Consider the following 26,586-nt stretch of genomic DNA (forward strand, 5'->3'; position numbering starts at 1 on the left):
ATCCAGATTATCGTACCCTTGAAAATCAACTTTTAAGATATTATGTTAAAAAAACTATGAACTTTTCTTGTTGGTAATTTAAAACTTTAATTATTATTTTGAAATCATTTCGGAGTATCTTAAATCAATCATATTAAATCAGTTCAATAATCAATTTAGTTTTATAAAAATCGACTCAGGTTGGAATAGGAGTAGAAAATTCGTTTAAATTGGTACCTCAAAAAAATATTTTGTTTGATTAAAAATACTTTTGAAATAAATAAAAGTACACATTTAATAAGAATAAGGAATATAGATAAATATATTTATCAACTATTATTAATTCTTTATCTTGTAATTTTAAATTGTAGTTTGTTATTTTTCATTCAAGATGCAAATTTATAATTGTTAACGAACACACTATTGTACTTTTTTGTTAAAACATAATCATAGAAGCATTAAGACGTATTTGATTTCCATAGTATTTATCTACTTTGAATGTTTAAAACGTATAAAATATTTCACTTTGTAAATTTTAAAATGGTAATATCATATTTATTTAATACTATTATTTTATTAATTTTGGAATATTCAGAATGTTACCATTATATTAAAAAAGTGATGTTAAGCAACTATAAAACTTTAACATTCAACCTAAAAGAAGGGAAATGGAAACTAGAACAACACTCATACAAACATTTAATGAAACCTGAATTTCTAGACTCTGGCGGTTTTTAAAGATCTAAGCTAAAAAAAATAATAATAAAAAAATAACCCGCTTACCCAACTTCACCTACAATGAAGGTTCCAAGTGGTACTTTTACCATTATATCACACGACTAACCGTGTGCTTTCAGGGTAAAGTCTTCACCCGATTTAATGACTGTTCATCTTTGACTACTTGGACACTTTTCCTCTCCTCGAAAAATCTTTAAATACTGTTCGTCCGTTTGCCGTTGAAGAATTAGAACAAAATAACAACTCCGAATTAAAGTTGCAAACCATTGACCATTTCTAATATATAAGAAAAGAGGAAATTACCCCTATAAAAAACTACAAACATTTCTTCCCAAATTCTCAAGACATTCACAGGTATAACTTCGAAAGTTTTGAACCATATATATCCCGTTGCATCCGAAAGAACCAACTCTAAAAAATAATACAAAATATGAGACCCAAAGAACATAAATGATCTTTGGGATTCATAATAAATCAGACAGACAGGAAGTAGAGAGCAAGGGAACTAATAATTACTTTTATCTGTAAATAGAGAAACGGTTGAACAATAGTCTTACCAGTCATCAATAGGTTTTCCATTTTGGTAGAGAATTAGAAGTCAAGAAAAACACTCACCCGTCTTGAAGGTTTGGCAGGATCAGTATTGGGAACAGGAGTTTCCCGTGTAGGGTAAAAATTGAAGGAGAGGAATGGTGAAATTGAATGATATTTTCATTGAATAATAGATTCAGGAACGAATGAATTGACAGTACATTAATGTAAAAGGAAGAAAAAAGAAAACAAAAATAATTTCTTTTTTTCCTGTGAACAATATTGCTGCTGTGCATGCTAATAAATATTATTGCCACCTTTCTCCTCTCTACAGATTGCATCCTCCGCATCACAATTATCTTCCGACTCTTTTGGTACATCTACATCTATACTGCACATATCACCATTAGAGTTGTTCTCATTACATTTCCATGCATTCCTCCGGAACCATGGTCGATGTATTTTCGAATTATTCCATTTCTGCTGTCTATAGTACTTGGTTACCAAATCATGGGAGTCACCCTTCATTCGTTTGGCTTCGTTTTCCTCAAACAGAAGGTTTGACTCTTGAGGGTTAGCACTAGTTGTGCTGGGAATCATATCATCTGCGCAACAAGTGACCATACTACTGTTATCGCCCTCCTTAACTTCAGCAGAGTGATCCCTTGTCATAGCTTCACAAGGCTGATCGATTATCATAGCACTATTATTATTATTAGAAGGTTGAGAGTCTTTGTTGTCCCGAGGATATGGGGGTAGTGGAGGAAATGGAACGAAAGGTATGCCAGGTGCAGTGACCCAGCGCTCTGGAAATTCAGTATGAGGTGTTCCATATTGCTGGGCAACGGACCATGGCATTCCATAAGCCACAGGCAAGTGAGAATTAAATTTCCTTTTTGAATGACCAACTACTAAATCAGAGGGACATCCAGAACGGCTTGCATTTTGCAATACAACATTGCCAGAGTTTAGGGAAGAAGCATTTAACGGACCTATTGGACACGAAAACCCTGGTGGAACATCCTCATGAATGTTCTGGCTTTCACCAATGGAGCTCATAACAGCATCACAAAGTGAGTTTGAGTCCGCAGGTTGATCCCATCGGCTCTTGCGCTTCCGTTTTTTGGGTCCTTTGATTTCAACCCCATCTACAGAGTGGGCAGGACAGCTTTCCTGGGTATCAGCATCTACTGGGGTTGTCACGTGCATAGACTGCTGACTACAGTCCATTGATTCTGCAGCCCTTAAATCCTGTTCATGTCTATGACAGTGTGATGCTGAAAATCTGTTACCATTGAAAGTTCTGTGAGATTCCATTCTATTATCATCCCTGTCCAAATAGCCATGTTTTCTGTTGGGTCTGGGAAACCATCTGTCTCGGAAGCTTCGAGCAATTTGATGGACCTACACGTGCAAACAAAACAACAATTATATTCAAAGATCCTATTATTTGTCCCCAAAACAGATATATACAAATAGTTGAAAAAATCCTCTAAAATACATTTCTTGGCACTTGTGTGCGCTTTGGAATGAACAAGTTAGCATAACAGATACCTGTTTGTCATCATGCTCTGTCAGAGAAAGCATCGATTCTCTAAAGCTGAACGTAAAAACAAATTATTAGTGCAAATTTTTTGAAGAAAAAAATACATCTTTTCTAGTCAAATAAAAATGCAAATGATTTGAAGATTCGCAGCAATGAAATAATTGATCCCACGTTAGGGTTCAAGATAAAAACTACAAAAGGGCAGAAATTTCGTGTTGTTTACATCAATAGGTAAGTGACAATGTTATCAATAGGTTTAGAATGAAACAAAAATCTACGCACGAGATGTGAGTACTAAGTATTGCAAATCCAATTGCACGGATTGCTAGGACTGAGAAATTGAGTTCAAGAAATCCATTCATCCAATACATTGTAATTGGCATTTATAAGTGTGAAGGTGTGGCAATGCTTTGGTTGTATATCTAGAGTAGAAATATCCTAAATTCAGATTGAGAATAATTTTCTACAACTTTGATCAAAAAGATTCAGAGGTAGCTTTGGTAGCCACGCCTTTGAAGAATTGACTACCTCGAAGCAAGAACAGAAAATTGAGACAGAAACCCATCCAAGGGATAATCATGCCAGAGGGTAAGACTGGCAGCTAGATTCTTAGCAAAGAGTGACAAGATCTCCAATAACTATGTTGAGACCTGTTCTCGGGCCAGAAACGTGAGTGGCAGGATAAGACTAATGAATTGTGCCACTGAAAAGTTCAGTAAGGTGCAGTAATATATGAACAACCCAATACTGAGATGAAGTCAAAACTTGACTCGGTGTATGTTGCATGACATTGGGAAAGAGGTGGAGCAACCAAATAAAGGATTTAGGTTTTGAAAAATCAGTGTCAGGGTAATAAAGAAACAAGAAAAAGGGAAAAAAAGTAAAAGGTGTTGTTGGAGACACAATGGACAGGCCAAGGAGCAAAGAGACAGGAACCACTGTCAATATGAGGGCTTCAATGATGACAGCTATGGAATTTTGGCTAAGTCAGATATCACAAATAGCTGCAGTCAAAGCCCAGGTTACATACTGTCTACACATATCTCCACCACCACTGGAGCCACAGGATGCCAGCTTCCGTGTGGTTATTAAATCACTACCAGTGAGCAACCCTGCCATAATGGACATTCTTCCAATTGGGCTTCATCAAAGATAATGCAGCTAGCCCAAAATCATAAAGGGGACCGAATTGACACCATATTGACTGAAGATAAAATGTGCATACTTCACGAGAAGTGCAAAATTGATTCTACTCAAACATTCATTGGGATATTAACTACAAAAATCAAAATTTCCTTCCAATTACGCGACAAGATATCCCAGTACTTGATATAAGACGATGAAAGAGGAACTATGATCACAGACCAACAAGTTCCTTTTCTGGGACGCAAAGCCACAAAGCAATACAAGCAAAATCGGTCAACATGCTTATTAGATATGAATTGAGGAAGAAGGAAAGAAGGGTACACTAAGAAAAGTTGTCATTAGAAAATTAAGCATCAGATCTGTCTGAAGTGGCAATCCTTGGAGAAATTTCTCTTCTACTAGTTCATTCATCCTATTTGTTGAAAGGATTACTGAAAAAAGATCAGTGGAGGATGGCACCACTCTAGTACCATGTTGAGAAAAGAGAAACCAAGAAAGAATATAATAAATTAAGTATCTCGGCTGCAAACAAGAATATTCTTATTCTTATTTATAATAAAGAAGAGATACAATAATAAGACACCATCAATATCTAATAATGAGAAATATTTCGTAAGATATTTCCCTATTAAATCATATCACACCTCTCTATTTAAAGCAATCAAATCATATCTGTAACAATATTCAGTAAAAATTATTTTCTTTCTCATTCTGATTGTTAGTTTCTACATATCTCTAACAATATTCGGTAGAAGTTTTTCTTTCTCATTCTGATTTTTAGTTTCTATTACCATTTTCTAATATCTCAAGTACACCAAGAATATCAATACTTATCGATTAATACAAAAAATGTCATGTCCTACTAGTAAAATGTAAAAAAAAAAAAAAAGTTGCAAGAGATTTTACATCTCCAAATTATTAAGGGTAAGTGAAAACCAAACGGTCAATTGATTCAATTCCCTCCCAAAAATATGTAGTAGGAAAAGGGTGATGACTGAAGAAAACATATTTCATGCTTAAAACCACTTTGACAAAAATGTTTTTTTGTATCTTATGTGTCAATCAAATTCATACTTGCCAATCAAAAATAGGTGATGAAGAAACATAAATGAAAACTGCTACTTCAGTTCTACAATACAACAAATAATACAATTGCCCCGTGAAATTTCAGGAGGTTATATTTTAAAATTTTCTAACCTCTCCATCCCGTGACACGGAGGACCACCATTAATCTGTTCAGGTGTCAAAATCTTGCTTGCTGCTAGGTACTCTAAGACCTGCAAAAAATAGAGGTGTCCGAGCAATATATTATCTTAATAATAATACTTAGAGAATGAAGAAAGATGAACAGCATAGAAAAGACTAAGATCTACCAGCAACAAACTTATTAAATAATATAGGATTGTCAAATTTATGCACCTAAGCAACAATTACCAGATTGAACATTCCAGATAATGAAGAGGAATAAAATATATTATGAGCTTTATGAGTTCACAACAATTCCATTGGAGAATTGCATAATATATTTTTACGTTTTAGGTAAATAGAAGAAATAGCATCAGAACAATCATATAAAATCGAGAATTCATCACAAAAATGAAGTTTCAAGAGGACTTCAAATTTTAGGAGGATTTAAAATACCATAATTCAAAATAAATTTAAGAGTATTTAATCCAAAAAAAAATTAAAAGATGGAAGTTTTTCACGGGATTTTTTTAATGCAAAATGAAAAGATTTCAAATAACTCTGAAAAAGGTAATTCCTTCATTCTTCCACAGAGTCTCACTGTCAACTCTCACTCAGAAATTTTATGTGCACTCTGACTTCACAGCACCACTCTCCCTCCTCCCTTCCACACTTCCACACTTCTTTCACATTCCTTCTAAATTTATTTGAAGCAAATAAATTCCTATGCATTTTAAACCCTCTTTAGTATAAAAAAATCCTTAAGAAATTTTGAAATACTATATCCAAATACTATATATATAACCTCTTAGTCAGAAGGAATATAACAAAAACCTAAAATATGAGTAATCTAAGCACCTTCAGAAGCTTCCGCAGGATTGGAATTTTTTTGAAGTCCTGCCTGTACTGCTTCATAATGTTATGTAACATCTGTAAACCTGAGAAACAACAGTATAGTTACATTGAAAACCAATAAAATACCCAATGAGGTTTACACATTTAAGATATATACAGAGAAAACTGCGTCACATAGCAAGCAAATATATATTACCATTTTTGTTAATTATATCATTCAGCACTGCTCTAGATTTTGTTTTCAGAAGGGCGTCAAGTATCATGGAAAGATCTCGATTACTGCAACCAAAGTTTAAAATCACCTTTACAATGTGTCCATGAAGAATGAAAAAATCTAATATAACTGAATATAATGAGTTCTTTAATGAAGAAAACAGAAAGGTAGAGATGAGAGAACCTTTGAATTGCTTCACCATTGCTTCTATCACCAGATGCCACAGTGAGAAACAAAAGCTTCAAGTACCCTTTGGTAGCGTCCTGTTACAAGAAAAAGGGTGAAGGCAGTCAAATGGCGAAAACTAAACATAAAACTGCCTGGGTAGCAAGCCCCGCAATACCTTCAACATTAAGCCATTCAGAAGTAATAAATTGGAGATGTTCACTTGGTAACTATATAGTACTTACCTTTCTTTTGCTTATTCCCCCATCTCCATCCAGCAACTCATTAAGTTTCTCCTGAACTGCAGGATACAAAAAGGTTTATCCATTAAAAATTATTTAAATGACCATGTTGCAAAACAAATGAGGATGACCAACCTGCTTCAAACCGTCCATTGGAAGAACCTTCAACCCTTTTTGGTTTGACAGATGACAACTGCAATCGATTGGCTGTCACCTCAGCTTTAAGGCTATTTGGAGGATTAGTATGGACCTTTCCCTTTTTAACAGAACCATTTAGTTTGGGATTCTTCTTGCCTTCAATTATTTCAGACTTGGATTCCCTATTACTACCAGTAGAATTAGATAAAATTTTGCTAGCAGCTGTAAGGGGAGAAGTAGTCTCTAATCTTTGAGTGGAAGAAGTTTTGTCTGCAAACTCTGATTCCTTTTCCTTTTCATATCCTTGTACGGCAGGCATGGGTTTGCTTGTTACATCCTCCATTTGTTGAGAAATTTCTTCAACTCGAACGGCAGATGGTAACTTGCCCTTTGAATCCTCCATTTCTGCTGAGCTGTGCAACAGAGAAACGGCAGAGGCAGGGTTCATGGAACTTTCTTTTTCTGGAGAACCAACTGAATCTATAGCACTTGTAGACTTTTCCAATGCATCCCTGCCTTTTAACATATTTCTAGCAGATTCTGTATCATCATTATTAAAATACTTGGGTGCTTCTTCAATTTCACCATTTTTCGTAAGCATAACAGGTTCTGGAAATTCCTCTTCTGAATCACTTTGAACTATCAGTTCAGCATTAAGTGGATCACCACCACCTATATAACCTCGACAACTAGGTGAACCACAATAACACTTTTTTGCAGCAGCACCAAAAACCCTTACATAGTTGTAGTCAAATGTCAATTCTTCATCCTGGGGAAGGTATTGGTAAAAAAGTTCAGCTTAACACACAATACTAAACATTAAAGTTTTCTAGTCTCATAATCCAAAACTCAAGGTATGAAAATAGGACCTCCAAGTCCTCAAAAAAACCATTAATCAGCCAACCATTTGTTCAATTAGCATATTTCTGGCTCAAATGACCAAATATTTTATATTTCATCTTGCCGAGAGGCGGCACAACCAACCATTTTCATACTTAAAATACAAAAGTTTGTAAAGAGATTCACATTTTCCCATATGTTTGATAATCATAATACACAAAGACTTGCAAACAAGAAAAGAAATTGAAGTTAATTGTTCAAACTTCCAAGGTCACACAATCTGAAACATAGAAGCAACAATGTTATACAACACAAAACTGCAAAATCTAGTGGAATTAACAACACACATGAAAGTAGTAAGTGGAGGCAGAATGCACACCTGCTTAATATCCCTCAATGCAAACAGTCCAATACAGATCTCCCCATTCACCATCCACTGTTAAAAAAAGGATCAAACACAAGATCAAGTAATTGAAAACAACAGCCTAATTATGAAATTCATACTCAAGGAATTGATATGCCAAACGGCATTAAATAATATGTTCAGGAAAAGCTAACATCGACGTTTCCTGGTAAAAGATAAGCAAAATGCAAAAAATATAGTCAAGAAAACGGTTCCTAGTAATTAAAAGAAAAGGTTCTCCGGTAGTAGTATCATTGCCTTTATTAAATAAACCTAAAGAAAGGTAATAATAGTCACCTTTTCTGTCCGACAATTAGGATCACAACTATGATTAATGAAACGCCCCAAGTTTCCTTTAGCACTTGCATCTATTACCTGAAAATAAAGAATTGTAAATGACAAAGTAGTCTTTAATAACTAACAGCTGAAAAACTAATAGTAATAGGGAGACAATAACAAATCATGCTGAAAGAGCTAGATGACACAATTCCAGACCCAACTAAAGCTCAGACTAGTTACAATATGAAGCAAATAGCAAAAACTGAAAAACTTGAAACATGTCAACAATCCAGGCATGCTTTGTGGCATTGAGATATCAGGCAGTCACAAAATGTGGCAAAATAAATGCACAATCCAGATAAATCAGTAGTAGAGGTGTGAATAGCTCAAAGAGCTATCCTTCAATTTCAAAATTTCCATTCACACAAGCTATGATATTACAGATGAGTCAAAGATATTTGCTTGAAAAAAAAAAAGGTTCTCGTTAAGAACAGCTAGTCAGCAGGATTATTTAGATAACTAAATAGGAGAATGGAAGGGTAAGAGGAATCATTCTACATTGTTACTTGTTAGCGTTTGAGAATTGAGCAAGTACTGAACAATAAAAGAGGCTTTAGGAGAGATCTTTCTCCTTTCTATGCTCCATTTTCAGTCGAGAAATATAATCATAATTTTAACCTCTCTATTTCAATTGTGGGTGGAATCCCAATCAAATTGTTGACGGAAGTAAAACAGAATATTCATTTAACTTATCAAAAACAGTAAATTATTCCAAACAAGATACGTTTCACAATCAATTATAGGATGGTAGAGCAAGCTTCCCTTCAACGGTGTGGTTTTCACAATGAGATGGTTTCTGGATTTCCTAATTCTCTATGGGTTAAGGGGAAGGTAATATGGATGATGTGCTTCTAAAGTCCGATAGCACTTAGAAGATCAGGAGATGTAATGAAAAAGAATTTTATTCCGAGAAAAAAGCTTTCTTTCCCTGTTAATTTTTCTTTGAAGGAAGGGAAGAGAAGGTAATTTCCAAAGCACGTTAATAGGAATGTATTATAGGAGAAGTTAAATAACATCTAGTAACTATCTATTCATGTAAACAATTGTTTGTGTAACATGCTATCATGAACAAATCCATTGCGCTTCCAACCCAACTACAGTTAAATTTTACTTTGCTAAAACACAAATATGCAGGTTAAATTCATACCTCACTGCCATTCAAGGTCATAAAATAGAAATGTCGATGACCCTTCAAAGCATATTCTCTTTGCCGTGCCTCATACGTTTGCATATCAAGCACCTGTTTGGACCATATATTAGATATTTAAGTTCCTAAAACTGAATGATGTGCACAAGTTGCGCATCACCTTTGCATGTACAACATAAAGCGTATGAATGCCCCAATAAAGAATAGCAGTGAAAATTCCAACACTATAAGATATAACATAATCCATTAATTACAGAATCCATTCAATCTTCTAACGAGGATCCTCCATTAACAAGAAAAGTAAGTTGATTGTCAGACATAAGCTATTCTTTATCCCCATACAACCATAGACTATATGAACATGGTGGTAATTAAACTAAAACTCGGCAAAAAGAAATGATTAGGGGGAATGAAACAAAAAGAGAAGAGTTCGGTGAGACCAATACTAAATCTTCCTTCCCCAAAAACATCAGCTAAAATAAGGAACCACAGCATAAATATGATCACAAAAATTAATAAGCATCCTCAACAGTCAAAAGATCATGTATTATAACAAAATAATAAGTAAAACTGCTAAATTAGGATAGGGATAATACAAAGGAACTGTACATTTTACCTCTCCAACGTATTCAATAAGAAACTGGCCTTTAGCCACATTGCCAAGTGCCTTTAGTCCATAACCCTTTTTCCCACATTTAAACCACCTCAGGCTAGCATACTTGCGTTTTTGGAACTGAAATCAAACAGTTATCTGACAGTCATGCAATTTGTCAAAAAGACCAAATATTAATATATATTTCATAAAAAAACAAGGTTATAGACCTGCTGGTTAGAACAACGGTCCCCACACGGGCATGTTCCTTGCACGCATTCAATATTAAGCATCCGATTTAGGCATTCATCCCCACAGCCCAACTTTCCTTCTTGAGTTGCCTTGCAATGACAAACCATTATCTGATACATATTCAGAGGAGTAATGAATTCAGGAATATAGAACAGATGCGCAATTTTCAAATACCAGAGCGTAATTGAAACCTAAGTGCTATCCTTCATGATTAAATAATAAACCACAATCAAAATGTAAAATAAAACTGACAGTAACTGCTGTAATAGCAAAAGAAAGACATACTTTGGAAATTGGAAGCAAGGCAAAGATTTACAATATAATAATAATAACAGTAATTAATTAATTAATAATATAAAGAAAATTATATCAAGAGAAAACCTTAATCAATATTATAGCAATACAACACTTTTCCTTCAGATAGTAATTTAATGACTCAAATCTATTGGCTTGTAAGGTAGTACTTTTTTTAATATATATATATATATATATATATATATGTATGTATGTATGTATGTAAATATATATGCATTACATGGTGACTTGTAGTAATTCAACCACAATTATTCTTTCAAATCCAGTAAACGTTCTCAAATATATGAAATTTGTGTGGTGTCTACAAAATGTGAGGTATTCTGCATATAATATTACTCTTTACAAGACCCATGTATCAAAAGATTATTGGAATTCTAAATTTATGAAATGATTATTCCCCAACAAATGAAATTTTATAATAAGAGATAGAAATAGTTTCATTTAAAAGGTAGTTTATGTGCCACCCCAACTAACACAGTCTAGCTCCATCACTGTATTCAGGTATATGCTCTAGATATTGATCAACTCTGATTCAGATGGGCTTCCATGAAATTATAACCTATTTCACATTTCTTAAGAAAAAATAATAAAAGGAGGTAAACTTGAAGGAGATCAAAGAACCCTCCTGGAATAAAATGTAATGCAAATGTACTCAATAAAGAAAGAACATATGCAGATCGGCAAATCAAAGCTCTCAATCCCTCTGTAAGTCATATAAAGAAATCAACATGACCAGTTTCACTAATCCAACATTATCACTTGTGTATTCTAAAACAAACACAGGTAAACTTGATCAAATTACGTAATATGGTATTCCTTTGGAACAATTAAATACTAGAATAATTCAGGACCTCATCAATAGTCTGAGTTTTATGGCTACGATGCAGGAATTCATTGGTGAATATATGGGTAAAAGTTGACCCCTGGGAAACTGCAATGCATAGAGCAAATTAAACATCAGACAATTAGACAAAAATGGAATTCCTAAAACAGAATATTGTCAAGCTTAGATTTCATTTAAAAAATAAAAAACTCATGACACACCAAACGGAGGCCGATAATCTAATTCCTTAAAATTTTTGGAGCCTTCATATGCATCTTCGTCACCCGAGGCATCTGATAATCCCAACTCTGCATTAATCTCTGCATTTGACTTTTCTTGAGGAACAGCACAGTCAGCAAAAGCACTATCACCGCTGTCCTTACATGTCCTTCAAAAGAAGATCACCCATGAAAATATACAAGTTATTTGAACTGGGAAAAATATGTTTAAGACATTTTCTTTACACGCCTCCATATGCAAAGACATAAGACAACCAGAACAATTAACTACAACTATAAATCATGACTAATTAACGAAAATTATGCAAAAAACCAAATAATCACTGGTGCACATGGTCAATTAATTAAAAGTGAAGACTATTGTGAAAAAATTTATTACAAACAAATACGTGATTATATCATATTCTGCCTCTTCAGCTTCTAAGCATGTATTACAGAAAAATAACAATAGAATGAAACAAGTCATACCAGGTACGGTTAGTTTCATCAATTAGGTCTGCAAGCATAGCTGGAATTCGCCTCCATTTGTAACAATCATCGCATCGCACCCACGCATTACGGGGAGACGGAAGTTGACCACCCAGTCCAACACCAGACGGCATGTCCAAACTAGATATGTTGTTGACTGATACTTTGTTGTCCTCGGCGTTAATTTTTCCAACAGCATCCACCAGCTTATGATTTCCAATACTTGCTTCTAAGAGACAAAAATTAAACATATCCTTGTCATACTATATAACTATCACAAAAAATATCAAAAAATAATAAAATAAAATTTGGATAATCATGAAGGACCCAACGTCAGTCTCATATTAACCCAAAATGCAACAAAAAATGCCACACATGATGCTGTCAATTTGGCACATAAAACTACCTGCATGTGGGCGATCTTCCATTTCACATGTAATTTTAAGAGAGGCACCTTTTCTCTTGTCTTCAGACTTAATACTTGGCTTTTTCTGTTTCTCCTTTCGTGTACATGTAGTCTTTTTCCTGTCAGCCGAGTCAGAAGCTTTAAATTTGGTCCTGCTAACTTTACTGGGTCTAAGACTTTTAGGTAGTTTACGACCCAAAGGCCTAGCAGAAGATGGCATATTCTCAGAAACCTGAGATTCTAAAAATCCACTGTCAACTGATGGTTTGCAACTTGTATTAATGTCCATGTCATTTTTAACTGTCAAAGCCTCAGCAGAGCGTCCAAGTCCAGTCTCTCCAGAAAGGGACAAAGATTCCGGGCACAATTCTTTACTGCTCACAGATTTGCTTATCTGAGTGAGAGTAGACAATTCCAAAGAGCTAACTGCATCCCTACAATTTTTCTTACCCCTGCGGTTCTTTGACTGCTTCCCTCTACGGTTCCTAGGCGGACCTTGAGATTCATCTTCAGTGATACAAACACCTGAACAGATAAGTTTGTCTTTCTTCTTCCCTCTTTTACTGACAGTGGCATCCACTTTAGAATTTAACTCTTTAGAAGAACCTAAAACAGCATCATGTAAATCTTCTTCATGTCTCTCTCCAACCTGGACTTCGGGGATTGAATTGATAACTTCAGAATCAGGTGAAGTTCCAGGATCCATACCCTTGTTGTTGATAGGTTCAATCAATGCTTCAACCACCTTCTCTGGAAGAGCTGCAAGACAAGGTTCCTCTACATCTCCATCTGCCTTCTCGGTTATTTCAGTATGTCCTTCTACGAGGCTATTAGCCACTTGTCCATTTCGAACAAGATCATCCTTATCCGCGTTATTGTTGAAAGATTCTGTATTGCCCAATGTCACCACTTTCAACATTTTATCTTCGAGATTGCTGGCTATTTTCTGAGAAGCTGAACCAGACTCCAAGTAGGAAGCAGAAGCCAAGCCATCAACAGACTCAGGAGTCCAGACATTTGAGCAACTTAAATCAGGTTCTTTACCAAATTTGATCTTTAGACGAACACGGGTGGTTGAAACAGGACAGTTCTGTACTGAACTCAATGAGCCAGTACTTGCATTATTCTTAACTGCTTTCCCACTTTGACGCTTGCTTCTAGCCTTCCCCAATTCTTGACACACAGCTTCAGCAACTGCGTGCTCATTATCTTGCTCAAAAAATGTTCAATATTCCCAATCAATCCCCAGATAGAAGAACGAGCTGGTTTGGAGATACAACTTCTTTTCTTTCTAGCAGCCTCTGAATATAACTTCATATAATCCCCATTTGGACATGTCACCTTGGTTTTGTTCTTACCTCTTCTTGAAGCCTTTTTGGTTTGTGTCTTGCGGCCTACTTTACTTCTTCGACTATTCCTTTGAGAAAGTAATGGAATGCTTTCAGTGATACAATCAACATTAACTGCTTCTTTTCCATCATTAACCATCTGCCCTGCATCGTCCACAGTATTATTGGTAGCAGTAGGAGTAGAAACATCATCACCCTTACGATGGTGATCAGAAACATCCTTTGAAGAGCAGTTGGCAATTGAAGCAACCGAGGGCAGGCCTGACTCTGGAGAAAATGGCTTTCTAAAGGTGGAGTTGCTAGCTTCCTCTGAGGAACAATCCTTCAATTTGCAGAAAGCATCTTCTACTTGTAGTACATCATTCTTTATTTCACACCCTGGATCCAACAAGGCAGGCTCACAAGGAGAATATACAGATGAGCTCTCAACAGTCCCATGGCAACCTGGAGAGGATAATATTTTTACACATGAATTAATGACAATGACTTTTTCATCAACAAAAGCTTTAACCTTTTCTTCACAAGTACTATTCTGGACCTCACCATCTTTCGGATCACTTGTGCTCTCTACTTCGGTATCTGCACATAATGCACCAGATGGCACTTTCATATCCGCAGTAGGAGATATCTGCCTGCACGCATCTGCTTCTGTCCCAATTGGATTATCACATTTTTCCACAACATTCAACAAGGGGTCTGCGTTTCTCATAATTTCCTGCTGCTCATTTTGCTGGTTGCAATCAACTAACAAGTCAGCCACAGATTCTAATTCCAAAGACATTTCAGAGTCCCTGAAATCAAGAACATGATTGAAAACATCACCAAAAAGACCTGTGTCCTCGTTTTTGCCTCCTTCGACGACGGACTCATCTCCTGCTGCAGGTGACATGTGGCTATTATCATCCTTCGGCCCCTCCTGCTGAGCACAAAGCCTCGGTGAATCACCAGTAGTCAAGGGCCGCGACCGCAAATCAATGTTTTCCTCACCCGGAAAATTCCCCTCAGAGCCACTGCTTGCACAGGGAACTTCAATGCCCCCATAAGAAACCCCCAAACAATTCAGACAATCATCTTCAATGGGTTTCTCCAGTGACAACAAATCAGCATTTTCACATTCACTTGCCAAACCCAGAGCATCACAAGACCCCTCATCTAGACACCTAGCAGAACCCACAAGGTCCTCTCCCACATAACCATCGGCCACAGTGGAGAGGTCAGCATTAGAGTCCACAACATTGCAGGCCACTTCCGAACAAGACTCCTGCACAGAAACAGCCTGCTCCGCAACCTCTGAGCACAAATGCTGCTCAATAACAGACCCTCCAGAGGGATCATTAACGGTAGCAGATCTCCCACACGCCCCCATCTCAATCATTCAAGAATCATAAATGACACCGCACCACCACTAACCCGTCACACTCTGATTAACTTCAAAAATCCGATAAACGTACAAAGATAAAAGAATCGCAACAATGCACCAACCAATACCTCACAACACACCCCCTACGAAACGGTACCTCGAATTAAAGCAGAGTGGCGAACACTGCCTCCACGGGAAAACCACAGCCCGGAAAGAAAACCCTAGAAAGCGGCATTATCCTGAGACGCTCTGCACGGAAAGAGAGGGGAAATTTTGATAAAGAAAACCCTACTTACAGAAAATGCAGACGCTGACACGCGTTCCTAGGTGCAGATACGTTAACCGAATAATAATAATAATAATAATATATATAGCAAAAATTGAAAACAGAAAATAAAAAACAGAAGAATAAAATTGAGATACGAAGTAGATTAGAGATAATACCTGCTCTCAGGATGTGCAAGAATTGAGTTTGAGGATAAGGAGGTTAGGCTTAAGCGTTTTCAACAATGGTTTCTTCAGAAAAATAAATATAAAATACGAAAATATTCTTTTCTCTCTGAGTCGAAGAGAGAGAAAGAGTTGGGTCTGCGTCGCGCGCAGAGGAGAGAGAGAGAGAGAGAGAAGAAAAAGATGGTTGGTGAAGTTGTCAACGTAAACAAAAATAAAAACAAAAACCAAACCGTTTGAGAAAAAAAGCACAAAACAAAACCAAGCGCGAGAGAGGAAGAGAGAGAGTGCTTCCTTCTTTCTTTCGCGACCCAAGCCAGATTTTTCTTTTTCTTTTTTTTATAGATTTATAGATATATAAATGATAAATGATAAATAATCTGGTAGGACCTGAATTCAATATGATTAGACCGTTTTGCCCCCACGCGCCTCTCATAATTCTTCATCTTTTTTTTCTTTCCTGGGACACGTCCTAAAACCTTACCACCTTTTTCTTTTTCACATCAAAATTTTCCATGTGTCTGAAGTAATTAAAGAAAAAAATTATGAAAGTATATTTAACAAAAAAAGAAAAGAAAAAAAAAACAAGAATCCTTCTGATCGAGATTTGGAATACTTTCAATGCGAACACGCTAAGGACCAAAGAAATTTGTCTTTGGGTGTGTTGATATTTGCGACGGTTTGTTTGTAGTTTGTGCATATCTTCTTGTTGATAACATTTTGGTAATTTTTTAAAGGCTATTGGCTATTACTAATAATTACTTTCTTCACATTTAAAATAAAATAAAATAATTAATCTTCCACCAAAATTAAATATACACTCAATGAATTGAAGCTAGGATAACATCTATTGCATTATCTGGAATGGGAACCATTTTATAATTACTTTTAATTGAATTACAATTTAATAAATTATTACTTATGAGTTTAGGTTTTTGACAAATAAATCCTCTTCTTTCTGAGAATACTTTTAATGGCTAAACAGTTTTTCCTTTAAGAATTAATGCATGTGAGAAAAAAATGGTATTTTGCATACACATTTACAGAAAAACGTATTCCAAATTATTATAACTGACGTGACAATTTTTTATTTAACGCATATGCTATAGCAGGTTGAATTTTATTTTCTAAATATAATTAAATTAATAATTAAAATCATAAATACTACGCAATTTCATAAAAACATTTTGTGTCTATGTATATTTTAGGAAAGAAAGTACTAATATTAATAACGGTGGTGAGATAACAAAAAAAACCATAATAGATAATAGTCACTTTTTTTTATATTTGAGTAGTTTTTTTTTTTATCTTTTTAACTTTAAAATATAATTAAAAAATAAAAATATTAAATATGGGTATCTCTTTATATAATATTATATATTTTTTAAAATTTAAAATATAATTAAAGATAAAATAGAAATATAAAATAGGATTAAATATATTTTTAAAAAAATTCAATTTATTGACTAAAATTATACTTCATCTCAATTTTAAAGTATACATGCTATTGTAGGATCAAGATATACCTTAAAATGGTCCCATGAGAAGCACTCCTAAACATCCTTTCTTCGTTCCATGTGAGATGTACTTCTCCCAACACTAAGGTAGTTTGAGATATACCAAGCAAAGACGTCTCCAATGGGGTTGAGGTGTCTGAAAAGACACACTAACGCTTAAGTCATATGTGTGTGTAAGACAGTAACAAATGCTAAAATGAATATGTAATAATTACCTCTTGAACATTGTTATTTCTAGTAGTTTCATGAGCTTTTACCTAATAGGTATGTTACCTAAGCAAATTACCTTTCTTAAGTTGTTGAGTGTTTTGTTAATCCATTGTATGTCTTAATCTTTTTCTCAGTCATGCTTAATCCTTATTTATGTGTTTAATCAGGATTGAGGTGTGTGTCGTCCTTGTCATTCAGGACTTGATCTGATATTAAAAGTGGTTATTAAACGTTCAAAAACCAACCTAAAGTTTATGAACCTGGAAATTTGGCCTAGATATGTCATATATTTATTTTAAATTTTGTTAACAAAAAGGAAGACTAGATAAGTAGTTATTATCTTGGTATCTTTATTTGTCTTTGTAATTTTATCTTTTCTTATTATCCTTGTAATTATATTCTTGTGTTCTAGAGGAAAAAAAGAACAATTTGTAAACCAATTTGCATATAAATAAAATGCTAACTCTCACAACCAAGGGATGTCACTGTTTGGCTAAGTATTTTCTACTTTGAGCCAAGAAAGTTATCTACATGTTTTGATTTTGATTTAAGGCTTGCAATTTTTTTACTAGAACAAGGTATCTTGTTATTATGGCCAAGATGTTCTTACTGATATGACTTCGTCTTGAGTCATCAAGTTGTTATGTCTTTACCGACTTGATGTTCTTATTGGTTAACAAGAATATATCGGTCATATATGACACAATACACATTAAAAAATCTAACTTGTCATTGAAACCAAAAGTTAGTTAATGGTGTTAGAGTTTTTATGTCTTTCCTGCAACTCTCCTCCTTTCCTAGTTACAATTAAGGGTTCTCAAATCTCTAGTTAAGGGTGAAGGTGGGTGTGGCGTAGTATGTTGTGCACAACAATGTGCGAAGGTCTGTCATTCAAATTTATCATTATCATTAACCCTTCTTTGCAACTTGAAACCCTATTTTTACTATCCTCTCGCAATGTCACATTCAACCCTCTCCCACAACCCCACAACACAACAATTTGATGTCTCCACCATCATATCTAAATTTCCCTTTTTATTTTCCTAAAAAATAATAATTGAAACTATGTGGATAAACAACGTGAAGAAGAAGTGAGTGATGAGGATACATGATGACTGAAGCCTCGAGGGCCTCCTTTAACCAAAGGTGAAGTTGGAGTTGGATTAGGTTTTTAACTTTAATTCTACCATACAAAAGGGAAAAAAAAAGAAAAAGAAAAAAAAAGGGAGAATCTAATTTGTTTTTAATTATCACATCATTTTCATGAGCCCAAATGTTTTATACATATTTTCACCCCACTATTTGCTATTTACATTCTTCACATGACATGTTAGAAAATGACATTTTATAATTTCTGTTTTTAGAAAAGAGTATAATATTAGAAGCAATATGTTTTTATAATAATTTGAATAAATATTTTGTATTTACACTTATGTGATGTGTCTCATTGATTTGTCAATCAGGAAAGATATTATTTTAATAATTCGAAGTAAATGTTCCCGATAAGAATTTTTTTTAGAGAATGCTATGATTTTACTAGTTAGAAGAAAATATTTCTGGGAATAATTAGGATCAATTATATAAACAATATGTTATGATTTGATCACGATCTTTATGTGACAAAAAATATGATTATAGTAATTACAGACAATATATATTGTTAATAATCGTGGATATTATGTGACCATCTAATTTCTATAATATGTTTCATCATACCAATTCCTTCCTCATATATTTTATTATAATTAAAGACTAGAATTTCAGTGGTATCAATGTGCCTATATAAGCACAAAATTTCTCTCATGACAATATCAAATGTATGATCGATTGACGTATTGTATGATTAAATGTATTTGGGGTTTACACGTTAGATGATCTTGGATTTGTCATTGATATGTTCAACCCTTATCTTTTATTTTATTTGGAATGTCATTTATCTTGATAATTAAAAAGGTTTTTTCGTAAGCTTTAATTCTCTCTAAAAAAAATAAATAAAAAATTATATTATTTGTTTTATATAAGTATTGAATATCATGTCAAGTCTCGGACTTACTTGATAATCAAAATACTCCTTCATAAGCTTTTAATTTTTTTAATTAATAATAATAATAATAATTAAAAATTAAAAAATCATTTTTAAATATCATGTTAAATCTCATATTTGCTTGATAACTAAATATTTTATCATGTAGAATCTCGGGTTCTCTTGATATTAATAATATATATATATATATATAAAGATTTAAAATTTAGAAAATAATAATAATATCAAACAACCATTTTTAGAAGAACTACGTCATCCTTGATTTTCTAAATGGAAATACATAGGAGCGAGGTACAATCCTCTGCCCAAAAAATACAAAAATAATTTTGTTTTTAATCTTTATTATTTTGTATGTGTTTTTATTTTGTTTGAATTTTGGGAACAATAAATATATCAAATTTTATCTTGCAGACTTAATTAAAGAGGGAATTGTCTTGGGTACTAATACCTCTCACACGTAACCGACTCCCGAATCCAAATTTGATTTCGAAGACTATTCTTTTCTTAAGATTTTTCTATAACTTTTCATAATAAACTATGGTGACGACTCCTCAATTTTTTTCTTTAAATTATTTTTGTCATCCCGTCACGATCTTAGTTACGATAGTTTAGATGACATTTTACATTTTTTTTATAAAATACAGGAACAAAATTGGTCCTCACTTTGAAGCATGTTTTATCTAAACAAGAACGTAGTTAACCTTTAACCTCATATAATATGTATTGAAAATATATTGCTATAAATATAAAAAATAATCTATCATATTAAGTAGATTGTTTAAAAATATTGTTTGTAAAATTAAAAACACAATGGGAATTATAAATTTTACACATAATGTTAAATTTTTTTTAATGATAATATAGATAAATATTATAGACTTTAACGATGATATTATAATAAACTTTCATATTTAACTATTATAAACAATATTATCAAATGAAAATATTATTAAATTAAATTTCAAAATAATTATATAATGTCACTATTTAATATATATATATATATATATATATATATATATATATTAATGATTCATTATTGAATAATTAAATGCACTTATTATCAATTAATCTAAAGTAAGATGAAGGAGTAAAATCAACAGTATCCTTATTATAATGAAAGTTGAACTTAACAAGACTGTGTACTTAACTTATGTTATCAATAAAATTATAGGGACAAATATGAATAAATATAAAACTTAGAGGATGATGTTAATATTAGTGGTGGAAAAACTTGCTTAATTAGGAAATAAAAAATTTGATCTGCAAAACTATAATTAGATGAAAAAAAGCATAAAAATAAGTATCATTAACAAATGAAATTCGATACCTTTAAAGATAGTAAAAAAGAATAGAAAATTATCGACAAGATAAAAATATTTCGGAAAAAACCCTGTAACAAATTTTTTCTTACATTAAATGATAACTAAACATTTTATCTATTCCATTATTTCCAAATTATTATATCTGTTTAAAAGAAATTAAATAAATAAATTTTTGGATATTTTGTCTCATTATAAATAACACTTCCTTCATATAGGTCTCCACATGTTGGGTGAGATCATGTAAGTGAGTCTTCATTAGATTAGTCACCGTATATTTCAAAGTTTGTTCGACCAATTTAGCTTGTACTTTAAGAACTTCAACTTGGAATATGATGTTCATATCATTCTTTCCCTCTTTAAAAGGTTTTATCAAATTCGATAAAGGACAATGATATTTTGATAAATTTCTATTACAACTTGAGGTGACATCTTTTAAATGATTTTTAAATATAGAGAAATGAGAAAATAGAAAAATAGAAAATCATTTAGAAGATATTACCTTAAGTTATAAAAGAAAATTGTCAAAATTTAATGGTTAAAAGAAATCATTTTCCTTCGATAAATCATCACCTACATCAAAAGAAGAAATATTAATCATATTAAAAATATTACTTACATCATTCTTACTTGACAAATATAGTTTGTAGGCATTATCATTATTCTCTGCAAATATTTGAAAATAAATGTTTCCTCTTAGTTAAGTTTAGACATCGTTAATAATGAAAACTATTTTTTCACTTCTTGCACAAACTTATCTTTATATAAAGAAATAGGAGTCCAGATTTCTTTACTGGATATTTTAGTGTTGTTTTCTAATGAGAATTAAAATTACATTATATTGGTATTTTAAAATTTCAAATTACCATCAATATATTTTGATATTCCATAAAAGGAACCAAAAAAAACAAATTCGAAAATGATATGTAATGGTAACATATCCAAAAAGTTAAAAGATTAAAACCATAAATAAATAATTTGAAAGGGTTAGTCAAAAAATAAAAAATTGATATGTAGCGACACACACACACACATATATATATATATATATATATATATATATATATATATATATATATTGTGTCATTTAATTATTTTATATATCAAAAGTTTTAATTATTACTATATAGTCATCTTAATACATTGACAAATATTAATCTAACTCATTAACATTATATCATGAATCACAAAACATACTAATTAATAGTGTTATATAATCCAAATTCAATCATCATGGTATAACAAGTTTCAGAGTCTATAATAAATAGATGGAAATAGGACATTATATAAGTTATACAAGGCTTTCACCAGAATTAATTTCACAACAGCAGCCATTAATCTACATTATATAGGAATTGATCATATTGTCAAATCCACTGTCCATGCATGTTTCCAACGCTTTCTAATGCCAAATGTTGTTGCTGTAAAACACATACACAACATTTAAAATAAGTGTTAGTTTCATAGTTCATGAACTTTTCTGTAAGGACTATGCTATAAATTTCCTTCACGAGATGATAATAGCTAGCTAATATATCTATTAAGATGTGAGACAAGTATAGAAAATGTGATAAAAGATAGAAATAAATGATTTATAAGTTTTGCTTCTGATCTGGTGATGAAGTGTCATATGTATATATTCATGAGTAACATATAGAAGTGCCTCATAAATAGGCTTATATAAAGCGATTTTTTAAGGTAATATAGGTTTTTTATTCATGAGTAATAAGCTTACTTATTTTTTAAAAAAACTATCTTTTAAATTTCAATTAATATGATTATCCCAAAATAAAAAGATTGCTTCTGATTTTATAAGACAAGTTTGTATTATTGTATTTTTTTTTTATATGAAAACCACAAAATTCAATTTGTTCTTCAACTACAAATGACGCAAAATGAATGCACCTAACAAATTAAAATTAAAAACAAAAATCTAATACGTATCAATTTTTTTTCCTGGTTGTTCATGGAGCTTGATCAGTGTTCACACAAATTTCACAATGTATAAGATCCTTTTCAGTATTACCATCAATTTGATAATAGGTTAAATTTTACAACTTAAAATAGTTAAAAATGCGGCAACCTTTATCTCACAAATGAAAAACACTACTTTAGCAAAAATAAATTGATTTAATTTAAAAGATTTTTTTTGGCAAAAATAGTTTAAAAAAAAATAAGTACAATTTAAATAATTTCTTTATATCTCTCTTTGCATTCATTCTCTTATCTCTTTTTTTCTTTCTATAAATACAGTATTTCATATAAAAATCTTCAACTTTATTTAGTTCATCCACATCAAGCCTCTCTCATCCCTCTATGAGATTTCTTTTCACAATCACAAATAACTTTGAATTCAAATCATGCAAATTATTATTTTTAATCATATGCTCCAAAATACACACACATATATAATATATAAATGTAATTAAGTTTAGAAAACTTGAAGAGAAATGCATTTTAGTTAAAAATCAAACACACTATTAAACATATATGATACCAATGATATGGATACAAATTAGAAATATGAGTGTTAGAATTAATGCACGCACACAGGTTGCAACTTACCAGAAGGAAATTGAGTTCCTTATTTTGCTCCTCCAAAATCTTGCCCTGACCAATATCAAAATATATCAAAGGTATTAAACAATAGTATATGTAATACTTTTATATATTATGATTATGATACCAGATATGTCAACAGCACCAAGTGAAAATAATTAATTATCACAAAAGATAAGAATAACATACAGAAATCAATATTTCTTATTTAAAAAGGTAGATATATTGGACTTATGACGATGAACTCTTCATCGTATACAGTGTTAAAAAAACGAGTCATGTTTCTTTACTGGTTTTTTTGTGCTGTTTTTTGCTGAGTATTAAAAGTATACTGTATTAATATTTTAAATATTCTTTTAATATATTTTAAAATGTTAAAATTAGTGATAATTAGTGTATTATAAAGACACAATAGAGAAACAGCACAAAAAATCACATAGAATCCAAATTCGAAAAAAAACCTACGTACATTTCTCTTGAACATCCTGTGCACTTCCACCTGTGGCACAAACAAGACAAGGTTTGAGGAAACTTGTTTTCTGTGTTTCATATGTTTCATAACCAACAATGAAATGTAATCATTAAAATATGATTGCCTTTTTCTCACGGACGCCATTGAGGCCATTTTCAAGGGCATCCTCCAGAGCCATCAGTTCCTTGTAATTCAGTGACGTAATGTCCTCCCCTTTCAAGTGCCTGAAATATAAATATATACACTTAATCAGTAATAATTAATTAAGAGATGACGTTGGATATATACATATAATCAAGGTGCAATAATTAATGTTTATTTACACATTTACCTGAGCTCAATTTGCATGCTGTCATTCTCCTTTTTGAGTCTATCGATTTCATTGCTGAGGTTCTGCAGTGAGTTCAACAACAATATTGTGTAAACTCCTAGCTCAGAAAGAAAGACAAAAAAAATGGAGTTGAAAGGAAAATTTATCAAATAAATGAACATTATTTGCAGTAGATCTGGGTCTAGCTAGTGGCTGGTTTGAATATGTCAGTGAAGAAACGTGTAGTCAAGAGAGAGATCCATCGACCTAGCTAGGAATAGAGACATATTTGTCACATCTTTGTATACCATTCAGCTTTTGAAACTTTTGCAAAGAAAAGGAATTAAGCGAGTTCATAATATTGTTTTATAGTCAGATCTGTTCATAAAGACACATAGGAAAACAGCGTACATGTTCCAAATCTAGATCTAATCACAGAATCACTGGTTCTTGGAACTGAACATATTTTAAGAAAAACAACAACATATATGCATGTTTGGCATCCCAGAGGGAAATCAAACAAAAACTACTTAGTTTGTTCTTCATAAAGAAGAAAAAAAACCTAGCTATGTATATAATATACCTCATGTTTGGCATCCCAGAGGGTCTTCCCAGAGGCTCTTTGGTATCTGTCTAGGATGTCAATCAACCTTAACCAATGAAAAGATCCAAGTTACAAACCAGAAAGAAAAATATGTGAGTTATTCTGCACTGTTCTTGATGAAACAAAAAGAAAAGCAGGAATCTAGAAAAGCAAAGATGAAGAAGTGAAAGAAGTCCTTATAATTACGTGGTGGAGGGGCTGATGTATTCGTGCATCTTTCCAGAGGCACCAAAGATGATAAGGGAAACTTGAGCATCACAAAGAACACTAATTTCCTTTGCCTTCTTGAGGATCCCGTTCTTCCTCTTGGAATATGTAACTTGCCTGTTGCTTGAGTTCTCAATCCTTTTGATCTCAATCTTACCCCTCCCCATCTCTCACAAACTCTCTCAACCTTTCTCTTCTTTATTTTCTCTCTATCCCTTTTGTTTCTTAATAACTGCAGTGAATGAAGAAGTGGGGAGAAAAAGAGGGTATATAGCAAGCACCAAGAAAAGTAATAGCGGAGCATTCCATTATGGGTTTGTGGATGAACAACTTTCTCAGTGGCACAGAAAGAAAGTGTTTGTTTAAGGGTTTGTGACAAAGCCAATTCAACTGCATGCCTTTATTTCACGTTTATTAATCTGGTTTTGTGTAATTTCTTGGTGATCCATTTTCTTAACCCTTGGTTATTCCTTTGCAATGAGTTTCCAAGAGTACGTACGTAGGTGGATTTTTATTAGGGTTTAATTAAGTGGTGTGAGTGATTAAGTTTTCTAGGGTTTGAATGACAGGTAGTGGAAACTGGTTGTGGGGTGCTCAACCATCAAATCGAAAGGAAAGGATTATTATTCCCATTTGTGTGCAAGGAATAAAAGCTTTTTAAAGTAATGTGTAAAAGGGTATAGGGGAAAACAATGAAAATGTTGCAACCACAATGGAAAGGAGAAGGCTCAAGCTTATCCATCAAATTAATGGAAGACCATAGATATGATGAATTGGAGTTTGGGCAAAGCATGCACTACTAAATGGTGACTCCCTAACTGGAGCCTCTGATTTGAAAGCTGTGGTTGGTAGAAACTGCAACCCTCAAATCACTACCTAGATATGCTTGACATGACAAACTCAAGAGGGAGAAGTTATATATATATATATATATATATATATCACCACAGGTATATATCTTGCATGCTTGCTGGTAATAGTTAAGAATTGAATTTTAAATTTAATTAGTTTCGTAAAATTGGATTGTAAAATAAAGTTTGTAACTGTGAATTGATATTATTTTTAGTCGATGTAAGACTTTTAACATATTTCCTCACATCGAACTATATATATCTTGAATGTGAGACTAAATATTAGTAAGTGATCTGATATAACGACTCATAGTAAATAGAACAATAAATTCAATAAAATACAATTTTGTTAGAATACCCTAAAATATATAACTATAATATTATGTTAAGAAGTTAACTTTAAACTTAATATAAAAAAATCCACTTGTAAAATGAAATTTAGGTTAGCTTATATCCTATAAATTGATTAAATTGTTTTAAATACTCTTTTAAGTCTATGTTTATGTTTAGCGAGTCACATTTTTGATGAATAAGGGAGGTATATGTAAATAGTAATGGATGTTAAAATTTGTTAGGTTAAACAATGTGACAGAAACAACACTTGGAGAAAAGCTGCAACAAAAGGGGAAAAAAAATACTGAAGTGACAAGAATTAGAGTTGGGTGTTGGTAAATACAATTTTGTTTCATCACATTGAGAAGTTAAAAATATTATGCAGAAGTGTTTCATTAATTTGGTCAAACGCGTGGAACATTTTAGAGCATATAT

The 26,586-nt window shown here is 32.6% G+C and overlaps 2 protein-coding genes across 2 annotated transcripts; both read right to left on the reverse strand.

Moving 5' to 3' along the window:
- Nucleotides 1-1,407: 1,407 nt before the first annotated feature.
- LOC114163848 (histone-lysine N-methyltransferase ASHH2) lies at nt 1,408-16,025 on the reverse strand. Its single transcript, XM_028048207.1, is given in 19 exon segments — nt 1,408-2,652; nt 2,803-2,848; nt 5,138-5,217; nt 5,984-6,063; nt 6,177-6,259; nt 6,378-6,457; nt 6,605-6,660; nt 6,737-7,508; nt 7,959-8,015; nt 8,280-8,357; nt 9,469-9,561; nt 10,085-10,201; nt 10,291-10,422; nt 11,479-11,558; nt 11,672-11,838; nt 12,158-12,386; nt 12,564-13,665; nt 13,668-15,521; nt 15,717-16,025. Coding segments are annotated over 18 exon segments (5,970 nt in total). The 5' UTR covers nt 15,279-15,521; nt 15,717-16,025; the 3' UTR covers nt 1,408-1,545.
- Nucleotides 16,026-22,071: 6,046 nt separating this feature from the next.
- On the reverse strand, nt 22,072-25,319 carry LOC114162970 (floral homeotic protein PMADS 2-like). The gene is made up of 7 exons (XM_028046997.1): nt 24,947-25,319; nt 24,740-24,806; nt 24,178-24,239; nt 23,971-24,070; nt 23,844-23,873; nt 23,381-23,425; nt 22,072-22,236 (listed from the first exon to the last, which is right to left on the reverse strand). Exons 1-7 carry the CDS (start codon nt 25,132-25,134, stop codon nt 22,183-22,185), a joined length of 546 nt encoding a protein of 181 aa, XP_027902798.1. The 5' UTR covers nt 25,135-25,319; the 3' UTR covers nt 22,072-22,182.
- Between the last annotated feature and the right edge of the window lie 1,267 nt (nt 25,320-26,586).

Source organism: Vigna unguiculata, chromosome 9, assembly GCF_004118075.2.
Source record: "Vigna unguiculata cultivar IT97K-499-35 chromosome 9, ASM411807v1, whole genome shotgun sequence".
In the NCBI taxonomy this organism is placed as follows: Eukaryota; Viridiplantae; Streptophyta; class Magnoliopsida; order Fabales; family Fabaceae; genus Vigna; species Vigna unguiculata.